Source organism: Rhincodon typus, chromosome 4 (assembly GCF_021869965.1).
Source record: "Rhincodon typus isolate 14 chromosome 4, sRhiTyp1.1, whole genome shotgun sequence".
Taxonomy (NCBI): domain Eukaryota; kingdom Metazoa; phylum Chordata; class Chondrichthyes; order Orectolobiformes; family Rhincodontidae; genus Rhincodon; species Rhincodon typus.
The window spans coordinates 90,125,055-90,145,152 of NC_063335.1; the positions used below are offsets into that span (position 1 = coordinate 90,125,055).

General features: G+C 42.3%; 1 protein-coding gene across 1 annotated transcript in view; it reads left to right on the forward strand.

Moving 5' to 3' along the window:
• pth1r (parathyroid hormone 1 receptor) overlaps positions 1 to 20,098 on the forward strand; it is a 107,716-nt gene that overhangs the window by 34,531 nt on the left and 53,087 nt on the right. Inside the window, exon 2 of the mRNA XM_048596029.1 lies at positions 6,817 to 6,922. Within this exon, the coding sequence (XP_048451986.1) occupies positions 6,817 to 6,922 (106 nt within the window). The remainder of the gene's footprint in view (positions 1 to 6,816; positions 6,923 to 20,098) is intronic.

Genomic DNA, 20,098 nt, shown 5'->3' on the forward strand with positions numbered 1-20,098 from the left:
CCACTTTCTTGCATTTTCCCCATAACCTTTCATTTGCTTACTGATCAAGAATCTAGCTATCTCAGCCCTGACTATACACAAGGACTCTACCCCATAGGTTTCTGTGGCAAGGAATTACAAAAACTCACAACCCTCTCATAGGAAAAAATTCCCACTCACCTCAGGCTTAAATTGGAGCCCCTTTATTCTGAGACTATACCCTCTAGTCCTAGACTCTCCTATTGAGGGGAAACATCCTGTCAGCAATTATCCTGCCTAGCACTTTAAGAATCCTGTATGTTTCAAGGAGATCATCTCTCATTCTCCTAAACTCTAGAGAGTAGAGTACCAACCTGTTTAGCTTTTGTTCATACCGGGGATCTACCTAGTGAACCATCTCTGAACTGCTTTCAATTAAATGATATCTTTCCTTAAATAAGGGTAACAAAAATGCTCACAGTACTCCATATATAGTCTTACTAGCACCTTCCACAGTTGCAGTAAGATGTTCCTACTCTTGTACTCTAACTCCCTTGAGATAAGGTCTAACATTCCATTAGCCTTCCTGATTACTTGCTACATCTGTGTGCTAGCCTCCTGTGTTTCATGCATAAGTACCCCCTGAGTCCCTTCATGTTGAAGCTTTCTGTTGTTTTGCTCCAAATAAATAATACTCTGTTCTTTTGATCTCCCTTCTAAAATGAACAACTTCATATTCTCACATTATACTCCATGTGCCAACTTTTTCCCCACTTACTTAACCTGTAAACTGTTTGTATCTCTCTTGCAGCTTGCTTTTCTGCCTATTTTTATGTCGTCTACAATTTTGGCTACAGACTTTTTCACTTCCTTCCTCCAAGTCATAACTATGTATCGTAAAACATTGCAGTCCCAGCACTGATCCATGTGGAAACCCACAGGTTACAGTTGCCAACCTTAAAAAGAACCCCTTATTACTACTAGCTGTTTCCTGCCCATGAACCAATTCTCTATCCGTGCCAATATACAATTTCCAACAGCATGGACCTTATGACTTAATCTTTTGTGAGGTACCTTGTTGAAACTCCTGTGGAGGTCCAAATACAACACATCTACTCATTCTCCTTTATCTAATCTGGTTGAGACTTCCTCAAAAACTCTAATAAATTAGCCAGACACGATTTCCCTTTCACAAAACTATGCTGGATGGTAACAAGTATTTTAAGTGTTGTTGGAGGTTCACTTATCCAGGCATGTGGAGAGTATTCCATTACATTCCCTACTGTACCTTGTAGATGGTGGATAGGCTTTGGGAAGTCAGGAGATGAGTTACTCACTATTGAGCTCCTGGTCTCTCACTTGTTCTTGTCACTGCAATATTTATATGGCTGGTCCAGCTAAGCTTCTGGTCAGTGATAACCCCCAGGATATTGCCAGTGGGAAATTCAGGGGTAGCAATGCCTTTGAATGGCAAGATGGTTAGACTCTGGATGGAAATGCTCATTGTGTGGTAGTTGTGTGATGTGAATGTTATCTGTCACTTGTCAGCCCCAGCATGAATTTACCCAAATCTTGTACATGTACGCAAACTGCTTCAGTATCTGGAAAATCACCTTACGATAGGAAGGTCATTGATGCTTAGGCCCTGGATTACCTGGAGGAACTCTTGCAGAGATGCCCTGAGGTGACTGACCACCAAAAACTACAACCATTTTCCTTTGCATGGGGTGTGACTCCAACCAGTGTAAAGTTTTCCCTCTGATTCCCATTGACTCTAGTTTTGCTTTGACTCTTTGATGCATGGTCAATTGCAGCTTTGACATCAAGGGCAGTCAGTCAGACCTCACCATTGGAGTTCAGCATTTTGGTTCTACTAGGGCCTCTCAACTCCTAACTTGAACAATTTGTCTTCAGTACTATTGCTGGAATATTTTACCAGGGTCCATGGTTTAGCAGTATTCATTGTCTTCAGGCATTTCTCGATATTATCCCTTGATGTAATGAATCAGTATGGTTAATGACTAGCTTCTGTGATGTCGGATCCCTCCGGAGGAGGCCAAGATGGATATCACTCAACGTTACTTCTTTATTCATTCACGGGATGAGGCTGTCACTGGCCAGGCAGCATTCATTGCCCATCGTGCAGTTAAGAGTCAACCACATTGCTGTGGGTCTGGAGTCACATGTAGGCCAGACCAGATAAGGATGGCAATTTCCTTCCCTAAAGGGCATTAGTGAATCAGATGGGCTTTTCCCAACAATCCACAATGGATTCATGGTCATTGTTCGATTCTTAATTCTGGATATTTTTATTGAATTCAAATTCCACATTCTGCCATGCGCAGGATTCAAACCCAGGTCCCTAGAACATTATCTGGGTTGCTGGATTAACAGTCCAGTGATAATACCACTAGGCCATCGTCTGCTACTGGCTGAAGATTGTTGCTGATGCTTCAACCTTGTCTTTTGTGCTAATGTTGTGGCCTCTGCCCTCATTGAAGATGGAAATATTTATGCAGCATCCTCCTCCAGTGAGCTTACTAATTGCCCGCTAGTATGTATGACTGGATGTGACTGGACTGCTGCACCTAGATCTAACATATTGTCTGTGGAATCACTTAGCTCGATCACTTGCTTATTGCTGTTTGGCACACAAGTAGTCCTGTTTTGTAGTTTCACCAGGTTGACATCTCATTTTAGGGTATGCCTGGTGCTGCTCCTGGCATGACCTCCTGCACCCTTCATTGAACCAGTATGAATCCCCCAGCTTGATGGAAATGGTTAATTTGGAGATGGTCAGCTCATGAGCTTGCAGTTTGTGCTTCTATTCAATTCCATGCTGCTGATGGCCTATAGCACCATTGAGAGATCCATGTTGGCAGTCTCAGCTCTGAGTCAGAATGTTGTCAATATAAGCATTCTCTAAAAGGGTGGTAGGACCAGATTCAACCATGTCTTGTAAAAAATAAATTAAATTATTATCTGAAGAGAAAAATAACTACATGACTATAACAATATGGTAGGGAAGTGGGACTATAAGTGAGTTTCTCTAGCAGATAGTAGGCTCAGACACAAGAATATCCTCCTTCTCTCATTGGACCATTCTAAGATTCTGCTCCGGAGAGATCAGCATATCATCTATTCTGGCATTCCAAGGCAATGCTGAGGGAGTGTCTACTAAAAATGCCATTTTTCAGAGGAAGTAATAAACTGACGCTATCAATTTGTCATCTATGATCTTGTATAGTGTATATTTAAAGTCATTCCGGTGACCCTCCTTAGCTGGATCCAAATGAATAGACGAATGGATCAAGGCACCACCAAGTTATCTTAAAAGGTAAATAGCTCAGGAGATTCAACAAGTTGGAGGGCAAACATCAAGCTTCCCATAGCCTCATTTGAAAGAATATCTCAATAAGACTAGTGAGAGACCTTCCTCTCTACCTGTTCTCATGCGACTGAGATCATTTAAATAAGATCAACAGCTTTAACATGGCTGGCAAGGTTGTCTAAAAGCGTGCCCGAAAGGTATTCATGAAATATTAGAATTTTAAAAGGTAAGGATAAAGACCATGAGAATAATCAGATAATTCTTTCAGGGAACCCTCTCAAGCCCAATAGATCAAGTAGCATCATTATTTGATTCTATGAAAACAGTTTTGACTTGTTTTCTATGTTGTTTATGCACTTTTAATGACCGTCACTAAAATGGGTTATCTGGCCAATGCTATTTGCTGTTCGTGGGAGTTACTGTTTGCAAATTGGCAGCTGTGTTTCTAATAAAACAGCGACAACCCTTCAAAACTACTTGATTAGCTGTAAAGCACTTTTGCGACATCCAGAGGTTGTAAAAGTCACAATATAAACACAAATTGTTTTCCTTTCAGTCAAAACTTAGCAGCAGTGACTAATGCCTTGGCTACAAACTCTGATTAACCTTTCCAACTGATTAGTTAGGGGTTAACTCGACAAGCAGTTTGCAATTATTTGGAAAGAAAACACAAAAAAATCCTGCTCACTCAATAAATAACAAAAGAGACAATTGTTATTGATGATGGTATGCCCATTAAATCTTTCCTCAGACTTATAAAGTCATGGGTTCAAGTTTCATTCCTGGATTCCTGGATACTTAGTAGACAAGTGAAAGAGAGGACACGATATGACAGAATAGGCAGAAGAGGACTTTAGCTTAGCATGCCTTCTGTAAAATACTCTACATGACAATGCAACATTGCCTCAGCATTTATTTGGTGTTATATCCCAGACCTTGGATTCTGAAATATGGGAATTATATCAGGATTCTGCCTGCAATTACCTGCAAGGATCCAAGGAGACTAAGATAGTTTTTTTAATTCAACTTAGCCATTTCTAGCATTCTTTATAAAAGTAATGTAAAGCAACTTTTCTCACATTTGGCAAAAAATGTGTCACCCAATCGCCAACCTTATGAACATGTAGAAATGATGTGCAAAAACCCCAGTGGTCTACCCTTCTGTCCTATTCAGCTGTGTTTCAACTAAGCAATATGAAACCAATGCACCCCATGCGTCAAAAGTCATGAAATCTCTCGGAGAGGAAAACACAACAGATCAATAAAAAATTGGAGACCATTTCATGGACAAACTTTCTGGGATATTCATATGAAGATGTGAATGGGTTTCTAATCCTTATACCTAATGTTTATAAGATCATAAATGAGTTCCAGGAGGGAACAGAGTGGAACATCATCCAACATCCTATTGACTTGCTGTACACAAGAACAGCCATTTCCAGGAATTTTTCTGGTTCCCTTTTGTATCCAAAACTAATGCACAAATCACCACCTAATTCTGACAGTTAATGATCCTCTGACAATGGAAAAGCCTCCTATGATCTAACCAAGTTCCATGGATAAGTAATGTGAACACAAAAGGCCATTGACTTGTAAACATGGCAGACACTGTTTTAGATCCCACAATCTAATCTCCGTGACATCTATATCTTTCTTGTAAAAATGTCCCAACTCCTTCAGCATATCATGATAACTAAGGATTTTAGATTAAGCCCTGCTTAGAACCTTTTCAAGGACTTTGTATATCCCATCAAATGAAGCAATCAGAATGGCTTTAGATTAGTTTGGGATAGGATGCAAATAAAACCTTGTCATCTGATAAATACATCCCATTGGGTTTTAATTATGTGAAAGAGCAAGCAAGCTCTCAGTTTGCATTTGGAAGATGCCATCCCTGTACTGCACTGAAATGTCATTCAAGATTATGTGCTCAAGTTTCTAGAGTGCCAGCTTAAACCACAATCTTCTCTCCCAGAGACATCAGCAAAGCACTGAGCTGTCACTGTTATAGTTATTTGATCTGTTCTGGTCTTTGATGAGAGAGTAAGAATGGTATAACTTAACACCAAAGTTGCAGGCTAAGGTGTAGACCTAAAGAAGGTGATGTTACAGATCATATTGTACTACAGGAGAAAGACCAAGAAGTTGCCTTGATATCATAGGGAACATTTCTGCTTTGACAAAACCCGGTAAGAAAAGTCACAAACACGGAAAATGCTGGAGAAACTCAGAAGGTCTGGAAGCATCTGTGGAGAGCGAAACAGTTGACATTTCAAATCTGATCTTCAGAACTTGAGAAAAGGGTTTTGAGAAAAGTAACAGCCATTTTCCAACCCCTTTCAATTCTGAAGAAGATTCATGCTGGACTTGAAATGTTAACTCAACCTGTCTCTCCACAGATCTGCTGAGTTTCTCCAGTATTTTCTGTGTTAGTTTCAGATTTCCAATATGCATAGTATTTGGCTTTTATTTACTCAATAAAATTCCAAATAAAATGCGATCATAGAATAGAACTCTGCAGTGCAGAAATAGGCCATTCAGCCCATTGAGTCTGCACCGACCTGCCAAACAGCATCCCACCCAAACCAACAACCTTGCACTTTCCATGGCTAACCTACACAAGCCTGGGCACTATGGGAAATTTAGCATGGCCAATCCACCTAATCGGCAAATCTTTAGACTATGGGAGGAAACCAGAGCACCCGGAAGGTACCCACGTAGACACGGGGAGAATGTACAAACTCTACACAGGCAGTTGCCCAAGACTGGAATCAAACACAGGTCCCAGGCAGTGTGAGGCAGCAGAGCTAACCACTGAGCCACCATGCTGCCCCCTGTTTTCTATATCTCAATTTCGCCTTGTGAAACTCTTGCTACATATATTTTCCTATGCAACAGCACTTTAGAGTATAATTGTACAATAATATGTGACGACATAATGAAGCACTGCAGAAAATCTAGGCTTATTGGTTGATGTCCAGTGACCCCTGCTGGAAAAATGCAAACATATCAACTCTGGGTGAGGAAAGGAATAGGTTTGGATGTAATGGTCCCCAAGTCTCATTAATCAGGAATGGGTATATTGTGGGATATAGCAGGCAATATAGCACCTGAGGATCTATCCTCTACCCCCAATCTTTGCCCTCGGACATCCGCCACAGCAAACTTCCACTCCTAATAACTTCAGTCAAGTAGATGGAGGATGGTTAATTTTTCCCATCATGTTTGTGCTGGCTCTTAGATAGTGATCCAATTTTCCCAAACTATACATATTCCCATTCTATAGCTCTGTATCCACCTTTGCTTCAATTATTTATTCCATTTCTCTGTTAGAGATGCATTGATGTCTGCAGCAAGGCTTTCTGTGCTGCAACACTCTCTGAGCAAAGAGATTTGCTAAGTTTCTCTCTACACTTTCCTCGTGATACTTTTAAGTTACTGACCCAAGCCTCTGAATCTGAGTCGGTGGACCCGCCATCTCTACCCCATTTGTCTGACCCATTTTATGCTTTTTTCACCTTAATCAGGTTGACGCAGATGATGTCATTACCAGGGATGAACAGATTTACTTGCTGCTTCATGCTAAACGGAAGTGTGAACAGAAGTTGAACTCCAAGATGGATAAAGCTGCTGGTAACTCTTTAAACTCCTTTAATTTTGTCAACTACACCTTGTATTTATGGAACACCCATAAAAAGACAAAAGGTTCCAAGGCACTTCACAGGAGTATTTTCAGACAAAAAGAATCCATGCACAAAAAGAGATATGAGGAGGGAAATGGTCAAAACATTGCCGACATCTTTCCTCAAATGAGCTATGTTCAATGATCTAAGAAGTTATGTCTGTTTTTATCCATCCCTCTTTCATTTTGTGAATGATTCAGTTTAAAAATAGCCAGCAGAAAGCCTTAGACTTAAATGAGATGAAGGTCAGTTTGTTACAAAACATGGCTCTAAGTTATTTAAGTAAAAATGAAAAGTTATTTAATAATGATTTATTAACAATGTTAAATTATAATTTAACAATGGTTAAATGCTGATAAGGATAGAAATTACCTACGAAGGTGAAAGTCAAATCGGTCTTTTAAGAAAAACCAAAAGAACTGGGATGCTGTAAATCAGAGACAAACGTAGAAATTCCTGGGAAAGCTCAGCTAGTCTGGCAGCATTTGTGGAGAGAAATCAGAGCTAACGTTTCTGGTCAAGCGACCCTTCCTTGGAACTGATGGTAGCTAGGAAAATGTCAGTTTATATGCAGAAGATAGAGTGGGGAGAGGGGTTAAGGAGTAAACGATAGGTAGGGACAGAGCCCAAAGAGAGAGAAGAGCAGTTAGACAGACAGAGGAGTGGATAACAATCTGGCTAGGAGGGTGAATAGCTATTAATGGGAACTGTAAGTGGCTAACAATGGGTTTGTGTGTAATGGCAGACGCGTAATAACAAAGCCTATTTGTGGGGGTTGGAGTAAGGCCATGGAGAGCTCAAGCCCTAAAATTATTAAACTCGTCATTGAGTCCAGAGGGCTGCAGGCTCCCCATGTAGAAAATAAGGTGCTGTTCTTCCAGTTTGCACTGAGCTTCGCTGAAGCACTGCAGTAATCCTGAGACAGAGATGTTGGCCAGGGAACAGGAAACTGTGTTCTGCGAAGCCGTGACCCAATCTATTCTTTGTTTCCCCAGTGTAGAGGAGACTATATTGTGAGCAGTGAATGCAGTAGACTAGATTGTGGGAAGTGCATGTAAAGTGCTACTTCACCTGGAAGGTATGTTTGGGCCCTTGGTTACTGAGGAGTTGGAGGTAAATGGGCAGGTGTTGCACCTTTGGCGGTTGCAGAGGAAGGTGTTGTGGGGCTGTGTGTGGGGATGTTGGGAGTAAAGGAAGAGCAAGACCAAGGTGTCCTGGAGGGAATGGTCCCTGTGAAGGTGTACAAGGGATGGAAAGGGAGTATATGTCTGGTTGTGGCATCTCTCTGGAGGGAGTGGATATGGGGGCTGATGATCTTCTGGATGTGGATGCTGGTAGGATGGTAGGTAAGGACAAGGGGAACCCTATCGCTGTCGTAGGAGGGGAGAGAAGGAGTGAAGGCAGAACTGCGGGAGATGGGTCAGACCCGGTTGAGGGCCCTGTCAACAACAGTGCTGGGGAATCCTCGGTTGAGGAAGAAGGTGGACATTTCAGAGGCTCCCTTGTCAAATTTGGCATCATATGCAACGGAGACAGAGGATCTAGGAGAATGGGATGGAGTCTTTGCAGGAAGCAGGGTGTGAGGATGTGTAGTCCAGGTAACTGTGGGAGTCAATGGGTTTATTGTGGATACTAGTGGCCAGTCTATCCCCAGAAATGGAAACGGAGGTGTCAAGGAAGGGAAGGGAGGAGTCAGAGATAGACCAGGTGAAAGTGAGAAGGGGGAGGAAATTGGAAGTGAAATCAATAAACTTTTCCAATTCCAGACGAGAGAGGGAAGCAGCACCAATGATATCATCGATATATCGGAGAAAGAGTTGTGGGTGGGGGACGGAATTGGACTGGAATAAGGAATGTTCCACGTACCCCACAAAGAGACAGGCATAACTGGGGCCCATGCGGGTACCCATGGCCACCCCTCTGATCTGAAGAAAATGAGAGGAGCTAAAAGAGAAATGTTGAGGGTGAGGATGACCTCGGCCAAGTGGAGGAGGGTGGTGGTGTGTGGGGACTGTTCAGGCCTTTGCTCTCAGAAGAAGCGGAGAGCCCTGAGACCATCCTGGTGGGGGATGGAAGTGTAAAAGGATTGCATGTCCATGGTAAAGAGGAGGCGTCTGGAACCTGCAAACTGGAAATTCCGGAACTGGCATAAAGTGTCTGAGGAATCATGGATGTAGTGGGCAGGGACTGGACTAGGGAGAAAAGAGTGAGTCAAGGTAGGCAGAGATGAGTTCTGTTGGGCAGGAGCTGGATGAAACTATAGGTCTGCATGGACAGTCCTGTTTGTGGATTTTCGGAAGGAGGTAGAAGCGAGCTGTGTGGGTCTGGGGGACCATGAGCTTGGAGGCAGTGCGGGGGAGACCACCAGATGAAATGAGGTTGGTGACAATTGTTGACACAATGGCCTGATGTTCCATTGTGGGGTCACGGTCCAGGGGAAGATAGGAGGATGTATCTGAGAGCTGGCACTCAGCCTGTGCAATGTAGAGGTCAGTTTGCCAGACTACAACAGCACCACCCTTGTCAACAGAAATTCTTCCTCAACCGAGGACTCCCCAGCACTGTTGTCGACAGGGCCCTCAGACGGGTCTGACCCATCTCCTGCACTTCCACCCTCACCCCCTCTCATCCTTCCCACAACAGCGATAGCGTCTACCTTGTCCTTACCTACCATCCCACCAGCATCCACATCCAAAGGATCATTAGCCACCATTTCTGCCACTTCCAGCAAGATGCTACCACCAGACACATATTACCCTCCCCTCCCGTATCAGCCTTCCGCAAGGAACCGTTCCCTCTGGGACACCCTGGTCCACTCTTCTTTCACTTCTGACACACCCCACAGCCTCATGGTTCCTTCCGTTGCAACCGCAGAATGTGTAACACCTGTCTGTTTACTTTCTCCCTCCTCAGTATCCAAGGGCTCAAACACACCTTCCAGGTGAAGCAACGCTTTCCACTTCACAGAACATCTGCATTCTGTTCTGAGAAAAGATCCTAACTTCCAGTTGCCTGCCACTTTAACACACCACTCTGTTCCCTGGCCAACATCTCTGTCTCTGGCTTGCTGCAGTGTTTAATTGAAGCTCAACAAAAGCTGGAGGAATAACACCTCATTTTTCACTTGGGGACCCTGCAGCCCTCCAGACTCAATGTCGATTTCAATAACTTTAGTACGTGAGGCACCTTCTCCCATGTCCTAGCATCCACCCCGACAACCAGGCCTTGTTAGTCTGTTATTACACACTACTCATGGTTAGTCACTAACATTAACAGCTGTTCACTCTCCTAGCCAGATCATTATCCACTGCTTTGTCTGTCTAACTGCGTTTCTCCCTCATTGAACTCTATCCCCACCTATCACTTACTCCTTACCCTCTACCCCAACTCTATCTTTTGCATATAAACCGACATTTTCTTAGCTACCATCAATTCTGAGGAAGGGTCACGCTACCTGAAATGTTAACTCTGATTTTTCTCCACAGATACTGCCAGACCTGCTGAGCTTCTCCAGCAATTTCTATTTTTATCTCGGTCCTTTAAGGCATTGTTGCAGGCCATTTCTTGCAGTTGAAGTGTTGTTGCTGGAGTGAAAGTCTGAAGTTGAAGAGTTGTGTTCAGTAACTGCATGGACTCCTATAATTCAATGGCTGGCGCCTGCCTTTGTAGTTTAAAGAGTGCTTAAGGCGAGTTGGTAAAGGTCTTTTTTCCAAATGCATAGATGATATATGAGTCACTTGGGTCTCAAGCCTACTCCACCCTCACACCACGATGGATGAAATCCATTGGTACCCGAAGACTTGTCAGCATGCAGCTCCATCAGTTTGTTTAGTATCACTCCCTCTGTGATTGTACTTTCACTAAGTTCTTCTCACCCTTCGATCTCCTGATTTACAGCTATTACTGGAATGTTTCTGTATCCTCTACAGTGAAGACAGGGCAAAATATTTATTCATTTCATCTGGTATTTCACTATGATCTACTATTAACTCCTAAATGTCACTCCCAAGAATACCAACTTTACCTACTCATTTCTTTTTTACATACCTGTAGGAAGTTTTGCCATCTGTTTTAACATTTCCACCTAGCTTCCTCTTATACATTCTTCTGATTAACCCTTCAGTAATTCTCTGCTATGCCTTATATTCTGACCAATCATCTGACCTGCCAGTCATCTTTGTGCAGTCACATGATTTTTTTCTTAAGTTTGACGCTTTCCCTAATTTTGCTTAGTTAAACATGGATGGTGGATCCTCCCTTTTCCATTTCTCCTTATACTAGGAATATACTTTGAATTTTCCCTGAAATGTCTGCCACTGTGTTTCTGTTGATCTAGCTTCAGTTAGCTCAGCTTCCATGCCCACATATTATTTATTTAGATTTCAAATATTAGTCTTCTCCTTTTCATGCTGGATGTAAAATTCAGTCATATTGTGATTGCTGCTACCTGGAGATGCCTTAACTCTGAGAACTTTAATTAATTCTGTCACCTTACACAACACTGAGCCTAATTTAACCTTCTTGGTCAGTTCCAAAATGTGCTGCTATCTTGTAAACATTCCATGACCTCTTCACCCAGGCCATTACTGCCAATCCAATTTATATGTCAAATGAAGTTACCAATGATTATTGCTATCCCTTTATCAGAAGCAGCAAAAAATGTATTCTTTAAAATTTGTCTGACATTGTCAACAGTTAGAGGCCTGTAAGACAACTCCCATTTGCGACTTATTTCCCCATGATTCCTCATCTCCATCAAAACCAATTCAACACTCTGATCTCCTGAGCCAAGTTCATCTCCAATTATTGCTCAAATGCCTCTCCAGCTTTAACCAGATTACTATTTTTCTGTGAATGAATAAAAATGAATGAATAAATTAAAAAAAACTATAATATTCAGGACCTAATTGTTGTCATCCTGAAACCATCTCTGTAATAGCTATCAGATCATATTTACTTACTTCAACATCTTCTTTTGATTCACTTATTTTGTTATGAATACATTGTGAGTACACATTCAGATGTGGAGCCTTTAGTTTTGTCTTTTTGTTTTCCTGTAACATCTAGTCTTGATTGTTGGCTCATTCCTAGTTTATTTTTCTCTCTCCCCCTTCCTGCCATTCTCAGACCCTCATTTTTACTATTTTCCTCTATTACCTTATCTGTACCTTTTGATATATCACATCTTTTGCATATGACCTCTTGCCTTCACTATTTAATTGAAAACCCCTTCTACTTCCCTAGTTACATGGTCCACAGTTCAGGTGTAGACTACCCTAACAGTTCCATCCCCACTTTTGCAAGTATTAGAGCTAGTACCCCACAAACTGGAACCTACTTTTCCCACATCAGTCTCTCATTCATCTTTTAATTTCATGCACTTTATGCAAATTTGCACCAGGCTAAAGTAATACTGCAGAGACTTGTTATCAACTTCAGGATCTGTTTTTGAATTTAGGTCCTAGCTCCTCATGTTCCCTATACAGAACCTCTTTCCTAGTTCTACCTATGTCATTGGTATCTCCATGGACCACAACCCTTGGACCCTGCCCCTCTTACTGCAAGTTCTGTTCCAGGCCTAAGCAGATGCCCTGAACCCTGGCACCAGGCATGCAACACTGCCATCTGGACTCTCAATTTTCTCCTGCACAGAACACTGTCAACACTGACTGTGCTATTACCCACAACAACTACATTCCTTTTCGTTCCGAAAGAACTGCGGACGCTGTAAATCAGGAACAAAAACAAAGTTGCTGGAAAAGCTCAGCAGGTCTGGCAGCATCTGTGAAAGAGAAAACAGAGTTAATCTTAAACATTAACTCTGTTTTTTCCTGCTGAGCTTTTCCAGCAACTTTCTTTTTGTTCCTTTTTGTTCCGCTGATTTGAATAGCTTCTGGTAACATTGTGCCACAGTCCATTTGTGCATCTCATCATGAGAAAGCCTCAAACCTATTGGAAAATTAGAGAGGCTGTCACTCCTGTACTCCTGCCCTCTGGGTCCCCTTACTTGCCCACTCACAGTCATAACCTCCTGTCCCTGACTACAGATATCATAACACTCTATTGTAATAGGAGTGACTGCCTTCTGGTATGAAGAATCCAGGTCAACCTCCTCTTTCCTGATGGGTCTCAGGGTCTGTAATTCAGCATCCAGCTTATAAACTCTGAACCGAAGCTGCTTGAACTTCAAATACCTACTGCAGGCAATAAATTATTCTGCCAGCACGACACTTGAAGATTGCCTGGACTCCTTGTCAACAGAACACGGACGATTTCTGGATGAATGAAAAGAAAATATGCATTTCACCAGTTCCTCTGTAGTATAGCTTTTCCAACAGAGCACTCCTTCAGCACTGCACAGTTAGCCTTGATCTAGAAGCTCAAATTCTGTAGGTGGTTCTATAAAGCTATAAGATTAGTGTTACTTAAGGCAGAGGGGAGGCCTGCCAAATCAAATTTGCTACTTAGGTTTTTCACTGGACAACAGTAGGCTTTTCCGGGGATCAGTGACACTCGAGGTGACAATGTCAACAGCTAAAAGACACCAGTCAATAAGGCCAGCAGCTCTAATGAATGGCCGTGTCTGTAGAGAGGTGATGGATGCTGCTGGTACTATACCAGTTTGTTGGACTGCAGGCTACACGTGAGAGATGGTGTGAGGGACGTGACAGGTGGTTACGTTGGAGGCAAAAGGGGAGTTTTTAAAATTCTTTCAGAGGATGGAGGCACCAATGGCATAGTGAATATTTATTGCTGCCATTGCACATCAGTGGTGGAGGTAGTGAATGTTGAAAGTTGTCGATGTGGCGCCAATCAAGCGGGCTGCTTTGTCCTGGATGGTGTCAAGCTTCTTGAGTGTTGTTGGGGCTGCATTTATCCAGGCAAGTGAGAATATCTCATTATAGTCCTGTCCCTGGCCTTGTCTGGGTAGTGCTCAGGTTTTTGAAAGTTAGGAAGTGAGTTATTTTCGACAGATTTCTATGGCTTTCACTGGCACTGTTTAACACATTTAATGTTTTAAAAAGTAGTAATGGATGGTAGGACAGCATTTATTGCTTATCACTAACTGCCCTTGAGAAGGCATTGGCGAGTTGCCTTCTTGAACTGCTATTGTCCATTTGCTGTAGGTAGACTCACAATGCCCTTAGGGAGAGAATTCTGGGATTTTGACCCAGCAACAATGAAGGAAAAGTGATATATTTTGAAGTCAAGATGGTGAGTGGCTTGAAGGGGAACTTGCGGAGAGTAGTGTGCCCATGAGTCTTGTCCCTCTAGATGGTAGTGATCATGAGTTTGGAAGGAATTGTCTTAGGAGATTTGATAAGTATCTTGAGTGCATCACATGGAGTGGAGGGTGGGGTGGGGTGGGGGGTGCTGCATGTTTGTGGATGTGGTGCCAATCAAGTGCTATGTCCTGGATAATGTCAAGCCTCTTCAGTGTTATTGGAGCTGCACCCATCCAGGAAAATGGGGGGAAGTATTCTATCACACTCCTGACTTGTTCTTGTAGATGGTGGGCAGTCTTTGGGGAGTGAGGAGGTGAGTTCTACGCTGCAAGATTCCTAGCCACAGACCTGTTCTAGTAGCCACATGCTTATAAGACTTGTCTAGTTCAGTTTCTGGTCAATCATAACCCCAGGATGTTGATAGAGTGCTATTCAATGATGGTAACACCATTGAGTATCAAGAGGCGATGATTGGATTCTCTGTTGATGGAAGTGGTCATTACCTGGCACTTGTGCAGCGCAAATGCTACTTGCCACTTATCAGCTCAAGCCTGAACGTTGTCCAGGTCATAACGTCATAGAGTTATACAGCATGGAAACAGACCCTTTGGTCCAACCAGTCCACACTGACCATGTTTCCAAATCAAACTAATCCTACCTGCCTGCACATTGCCCCCATCCCTCCAAACCTATCCTATTCATTAACTTATGTAAATGTCTTTTAAACGTTGTAACTGTACCCGCATCCACCATTTTCCTTGGCAGTTCATTCCACACATGAACCACTCTGTGTAAAAAAGTTGTCCCTCATTTCCTTTTTAAATATTCCTCCTTTCACTTTAAAAATATGCCCCCTAGTTTTGAACTCCCCAACCCTAGGGAAAAAGACCCTTGTCATTTGCCTTAGCTATGGCCCTCATGATTTTATAAACCTCAATTAAGGTCACCCCTCAAACTTCCACACTCTGGTGAAAAAAGTCCCAGCCCATCCAGTCTTTCATCATAACTCCAACCTTCCATTCATGGCAACATCCTGGTAAATCTTTTCTGATCCCTCTCCAATTTAATAATATCCTTCCTATAACTGGGTGACCAGAACTGGACACAGTACTTCAGAAGAGGCCTCACCAGCATCCTGTATAACATCAACATGACGTCCCAACTTCTATTCTCAAAGGTCTGAGCAATGAAGGTAAGTGTACTAAACACCATCTTAACCACCCTGTCTACCGGCGATGCAAATTTCAAAGAATTAGGTGGCTGAACGCCTAGGTCTCTCTGTTCAATAACACCTCCCAGGGCCCTACCATTAATTGTGTAAGTCCTATCCTTGTTGTATTACCAAAATGCAAAACCTCACATTTATCCAAATTAAATTATATCCACCACTCCTCAACTCATTGACCAATTGATCAAGATCTCTTTGTAATCTTAGATAACCTTCTTCCCTGTCCACTATACCACCAATTTAGATGTCATATGGTCATGGATTGCTTCAGTAGCTGAGGCATCATGAATTGTGCTGAATAATCATCGGCAAACATCCCCACTTTTGACCTGATGATGGAGCAAAGGTTGTTAATGAAGCAGCTGAAGATGGTTTGGTCTAGAACACTACCCTGAGGAACTCCTGCGGAGATGATTTCAAGCTGAGATGGTTGCCCCCTGAAACAACTATGGTCAATTTCATTTGCACTAAGTCTGACTCTAACTAGTGGAAAGTTTTCACTTTGCTTCCTATTGTAGATGCAGATGGAATGTAATGTGAAAAATGTGAGGTTATGTGCTTTGGCAGCAAGAGTTGAGGAGCTAATATTATTTAAATGGAGAAAGAAAGGTGGAAGAAAGCTATAGAACAGACGGCTTTGGGAGTACTTGTCCATGAATCATAAAAAGCTAGCATCCACCTTCAGTAGATAATAGGGAATAAAAATGAAATGATGCACTTCATTTCAAATGTAATGAAGTCTAAAAGAAGGAAGGTTTTGCTAAAACTATACAAGGCACTTGTGAGACTGTAGCTGGAATATAGGGAACAGTTTTGGGACCTTATCTATGGAAAGATATACTTGATGTGGAGGTGCTGGTGTTGGACTGGGGTGGAGAAGGTCAGAAATCACAAGTTATAGTTCAACAGGTTTATTTAAAAACACAGGCTTTCAGAGCGCAGGGCCTTCATCAGGTGAAGTGAGAAAGAAGCCCATAGAATACTGAATTTATAAGTAAAAGATCAAATGGTCATATCACTAATGAGGATGTATTAAACAAACCTATCATGCTGTTCAACCTTTAATCAGCTAGAAGGTTTTAATTGATTAATATGTATATGTAAATCCCCGAATTTTTTTCAAGTCACTGCCCTGAGAGAACTAAAGGTTTTATCAGTGTAAAGAAGAGGTGACATTTTAGGTCAGACAATGCATGTTAGGTGTGAGGCATTGTTTAGAATCTATTTGCGTTTTGGTTAGGAGTCAGACTGGTTTTATTTCTAAAGTAGGAATTTATAAAACCCAACATTGACTGGCTGTCTATAAATTGTATGCTTTTTGAACAAAATAGAATGTACCTGCAAATACAAATTCACCCCATAGATTTATATGTATATGCTGTGTGTGTGAGAATGTGTGTGTGTGTGTGTGTGTGTATGCGTGTGTGTGTGTGTGTGTGTGTATGCATGTGTGTGTGTGTGTGTGTGTGTGTGAGAGAGAGAGAGAGAGAGTGCGTGGTTGGGGGAGAGAGAGAGAGACAGAGAAAGAATGTGTGTGTAAGGGAGAGTGTGTGTGTGTGTTTGTGGTGGGAGGAGAGAGTGTGTGTGTTGGGGGGTAGAGAGAGAGAGAGAGAAAAAAAGAGTGTGCATGTATGTGTGGGAGAGTATGTGTGTGAGAGAGAGAGAGAGAGACAGCATGTGCATGTGTGTGTGTGAGGGACAAAGAGAGAGAGTGTGTGTGCTTGTGTGTACTTGAGATACAGTGTGTGCGAGAGAAGATCTGTGTAAGTGTGTGTGTGTGTATATGAGTGTGTTTGTGTGAGACAGTATGTGTTTATGTATGTGTGTGTGTATGTGTGTGTGTGAGAGAGAGAGAGAGAGAGAGAGAGTGTATAGTGTGATGGGGACACCTGTAGTGCAACATGAGTCCCAGATCCCGGTTGAAGTTGTCCCCATGGGGACCAGACTTGGGGCTATCAGCCTCTGCTCTGGAACTCTGTGTTGTTATGTGTCCCGAAGTCTGCCTCGGAGGATGTTTACCCAAAGATCTGAGGCTGAATGTTCTTGACCGCTGAAGTAATCCCCCACTGGGAGGGAACGCCCCTGTCTGGAAATTGTTGAGGAGTGTCCATTCATCCATTGTCGTAGCGTCTGCATGGTTTTGCCAATATACCATGCCTCAGGGCATCCTTGCCTGCAGCCTTTAAGATAGACAACGTTGGTCGAGTCACATGAGAATCTACCGTGCACGTTGTGGGTGGCACAAGATAATAGTAGGTATTGGAGGGACTGTCTTATGAGGAGAGTTTGAATAGGTTGACTCTGTATTCACTGGAATTTAGAAGAATGAGAGGCAACCTCACTGAAACATGCAAGATTTTTTGGGAGCTTTACAGGGTAGATGCAGAAATGTTGTTTCCCCTTGTTGGAGAGTTTGCAGCTAGAGAGCATAATCTCAGAAAAGGGGAACACATATTTAAGATACAGATGAGGAGGAATTTCCTCTGTCAGAGTGTTGTGAATCTGTGGAATTCTTTATTGCAGAGGGCTGTTGAGTTTGCATCATTAATATTTTCAAGGGTGAGATAGTCAGATTTTTAAATAGTGAGGGAATCATAGGTCATGAGAATAGGCAGCAAAGTAAGTTGAGGATTATCAGATCAAACATGATATCACTGAATGGCAGAGCAGGCTCAATGGGCTGAATGGCCTTCGTCTGCTCCTACCTCTTATGGTCTCATGGTGAACTCCACCCACTACATGGTTAATGTACTTGACATTGGGATGATGTCCACTTACAGACCTCAAGTGGTGCCATTTCATTCGATGGGCTTAATTAGGTGGACACAAGAAGGAAACATGGTTCTCACTTACCACCTTCCTGCCTGATTAAATGACCCACCCCCCACTGTCAAATTTGCTTTGGGGAGGGCATCAAGTTCTGGACAAAAAGTTATTTATTGCATTTAATGAGGCAATTCAGCTAATTCAATTTATGTTTGGTAGCTTTCTGTGGAACAGTCCAGCCAATCTCACTCCTCCACTCAATCCCCATAGCCCTGTATGGTTACTTCATTCAAGTGATCATCCAACTTTCTTTGGAAATCATTCATTACTTCCATTTCCACCATCCTCGCAGGCATTGAGTTCCAGGTCATTCCAAGATTATCCCTCCATATTTTGCACTGAGTATTAAATTGCACCCCCTTGCTGTTATAATATCAACTAATTGGAACAAACTTTTCCTTATGAAGTTACAAATAAGAATAGACCATTCAGCTTGTCAAGCTTGCCCTGCCTTTCAACGTAATCATGTCTGATCGAATGCTTCAATGTCCTTTATTCATCCCATCTTCATAATACTGTACCCCACTGGTAATCAGAAATCTATCAATCGTTGCCTTAAACTACTCAAACAATGAGCTTTCACAGCCCTATGGCAGATAATTCCAAAAGTTCACAATCCTTGTCTGTCTTATCTAAACCTGTCACACTCTTTTATACATTTATCAAATCTCTGCACAATGATCTTTGTTCCAAGGAGGAAATCCCTTTTGTTTTCAATCTAATCTCGTAACTAAAGATCCCCCCTGCCTGGAACCTTCTGGTAAACCTCTTCTGCACTCTTTCGAGACTCTCACACTCTTTCTAAAATCTGGTTACCAGACCTGAATGCAGTACTCTAACTGAGACCTAATCAGAGCTTTATATAGGTGTGGCATAGATTTCCTGTATTTGTCCTTAATGTATCTATCCATAATATTATTTATGATCCTAACCATACTCACCATATGACTTGTCACCTTCAAAGACTATAACTCAGGCCTATAACTCAGGCCTACTTGTCCTGGCAACATCCTCGTAAATCTTCTTTGCACACTTTCCAGTTTATCTATGTCTTTCCTATAACAGAGTGACCAAAACTGTACACAGTACTCCAAGTGCAGCCTCACCCATGACTTATACAACTGTAACTGATCCCTCTTTTGCTGCACATGTCTCAGACTTGTGCCATTAATTTATATTGCTTCTCCCTATCCCTCTCCAAAAATGCATCACCTCAAACTTCTGTATCTTAATTTGATCTGACAATCTTCTGACTCAGAGGCAAGAGTGCCTTTCACTGAACCATGGCTGTCACAGTAAGTGATTAAACAATGGATTTGGCCATAAGATCATATGTAATGTGTCCACTGTGGCAGCCACTGTGAAACTTCTGAGAATCCCTGGACGAGGGAACAATGTGTAAATGGTGCTAGAAAATGTAAAATGTGTGTCCAGTTACACGAGCTGTGAAACATGTGCACCAACGTGGTAATGGGATGCTCTATTTTGACCTTTGTACCTCTCAGTTCCGATTGAGCCATCATCTATCGGAAATGTGCCTACCCAGTTGTCGGCTTAACTGAGTTACTCTTCCTTAGCTGACAAAGCTCACCGTGCAGAGTTGAATTTGAACTTCAGTGAGTCTGTGGGCCAGGATCACCTTGGATCACCTTAACGTGAGTTAGAAATGAAGGGGCAAAAATTTGAAGGAGTCAGTTTAGTTGAGATTGAGCACCTTTCGCATCTTTGGAGGAGTGTGGCAGAAGCGACTAAGCTGAGACAGTGAGACAGGGCAGCCTATTGAACCTAAGTCATTAAATAATAAAATTGGCTCTGAGTTGTTTGCTTGCTGAAGGAGCTCAACCTT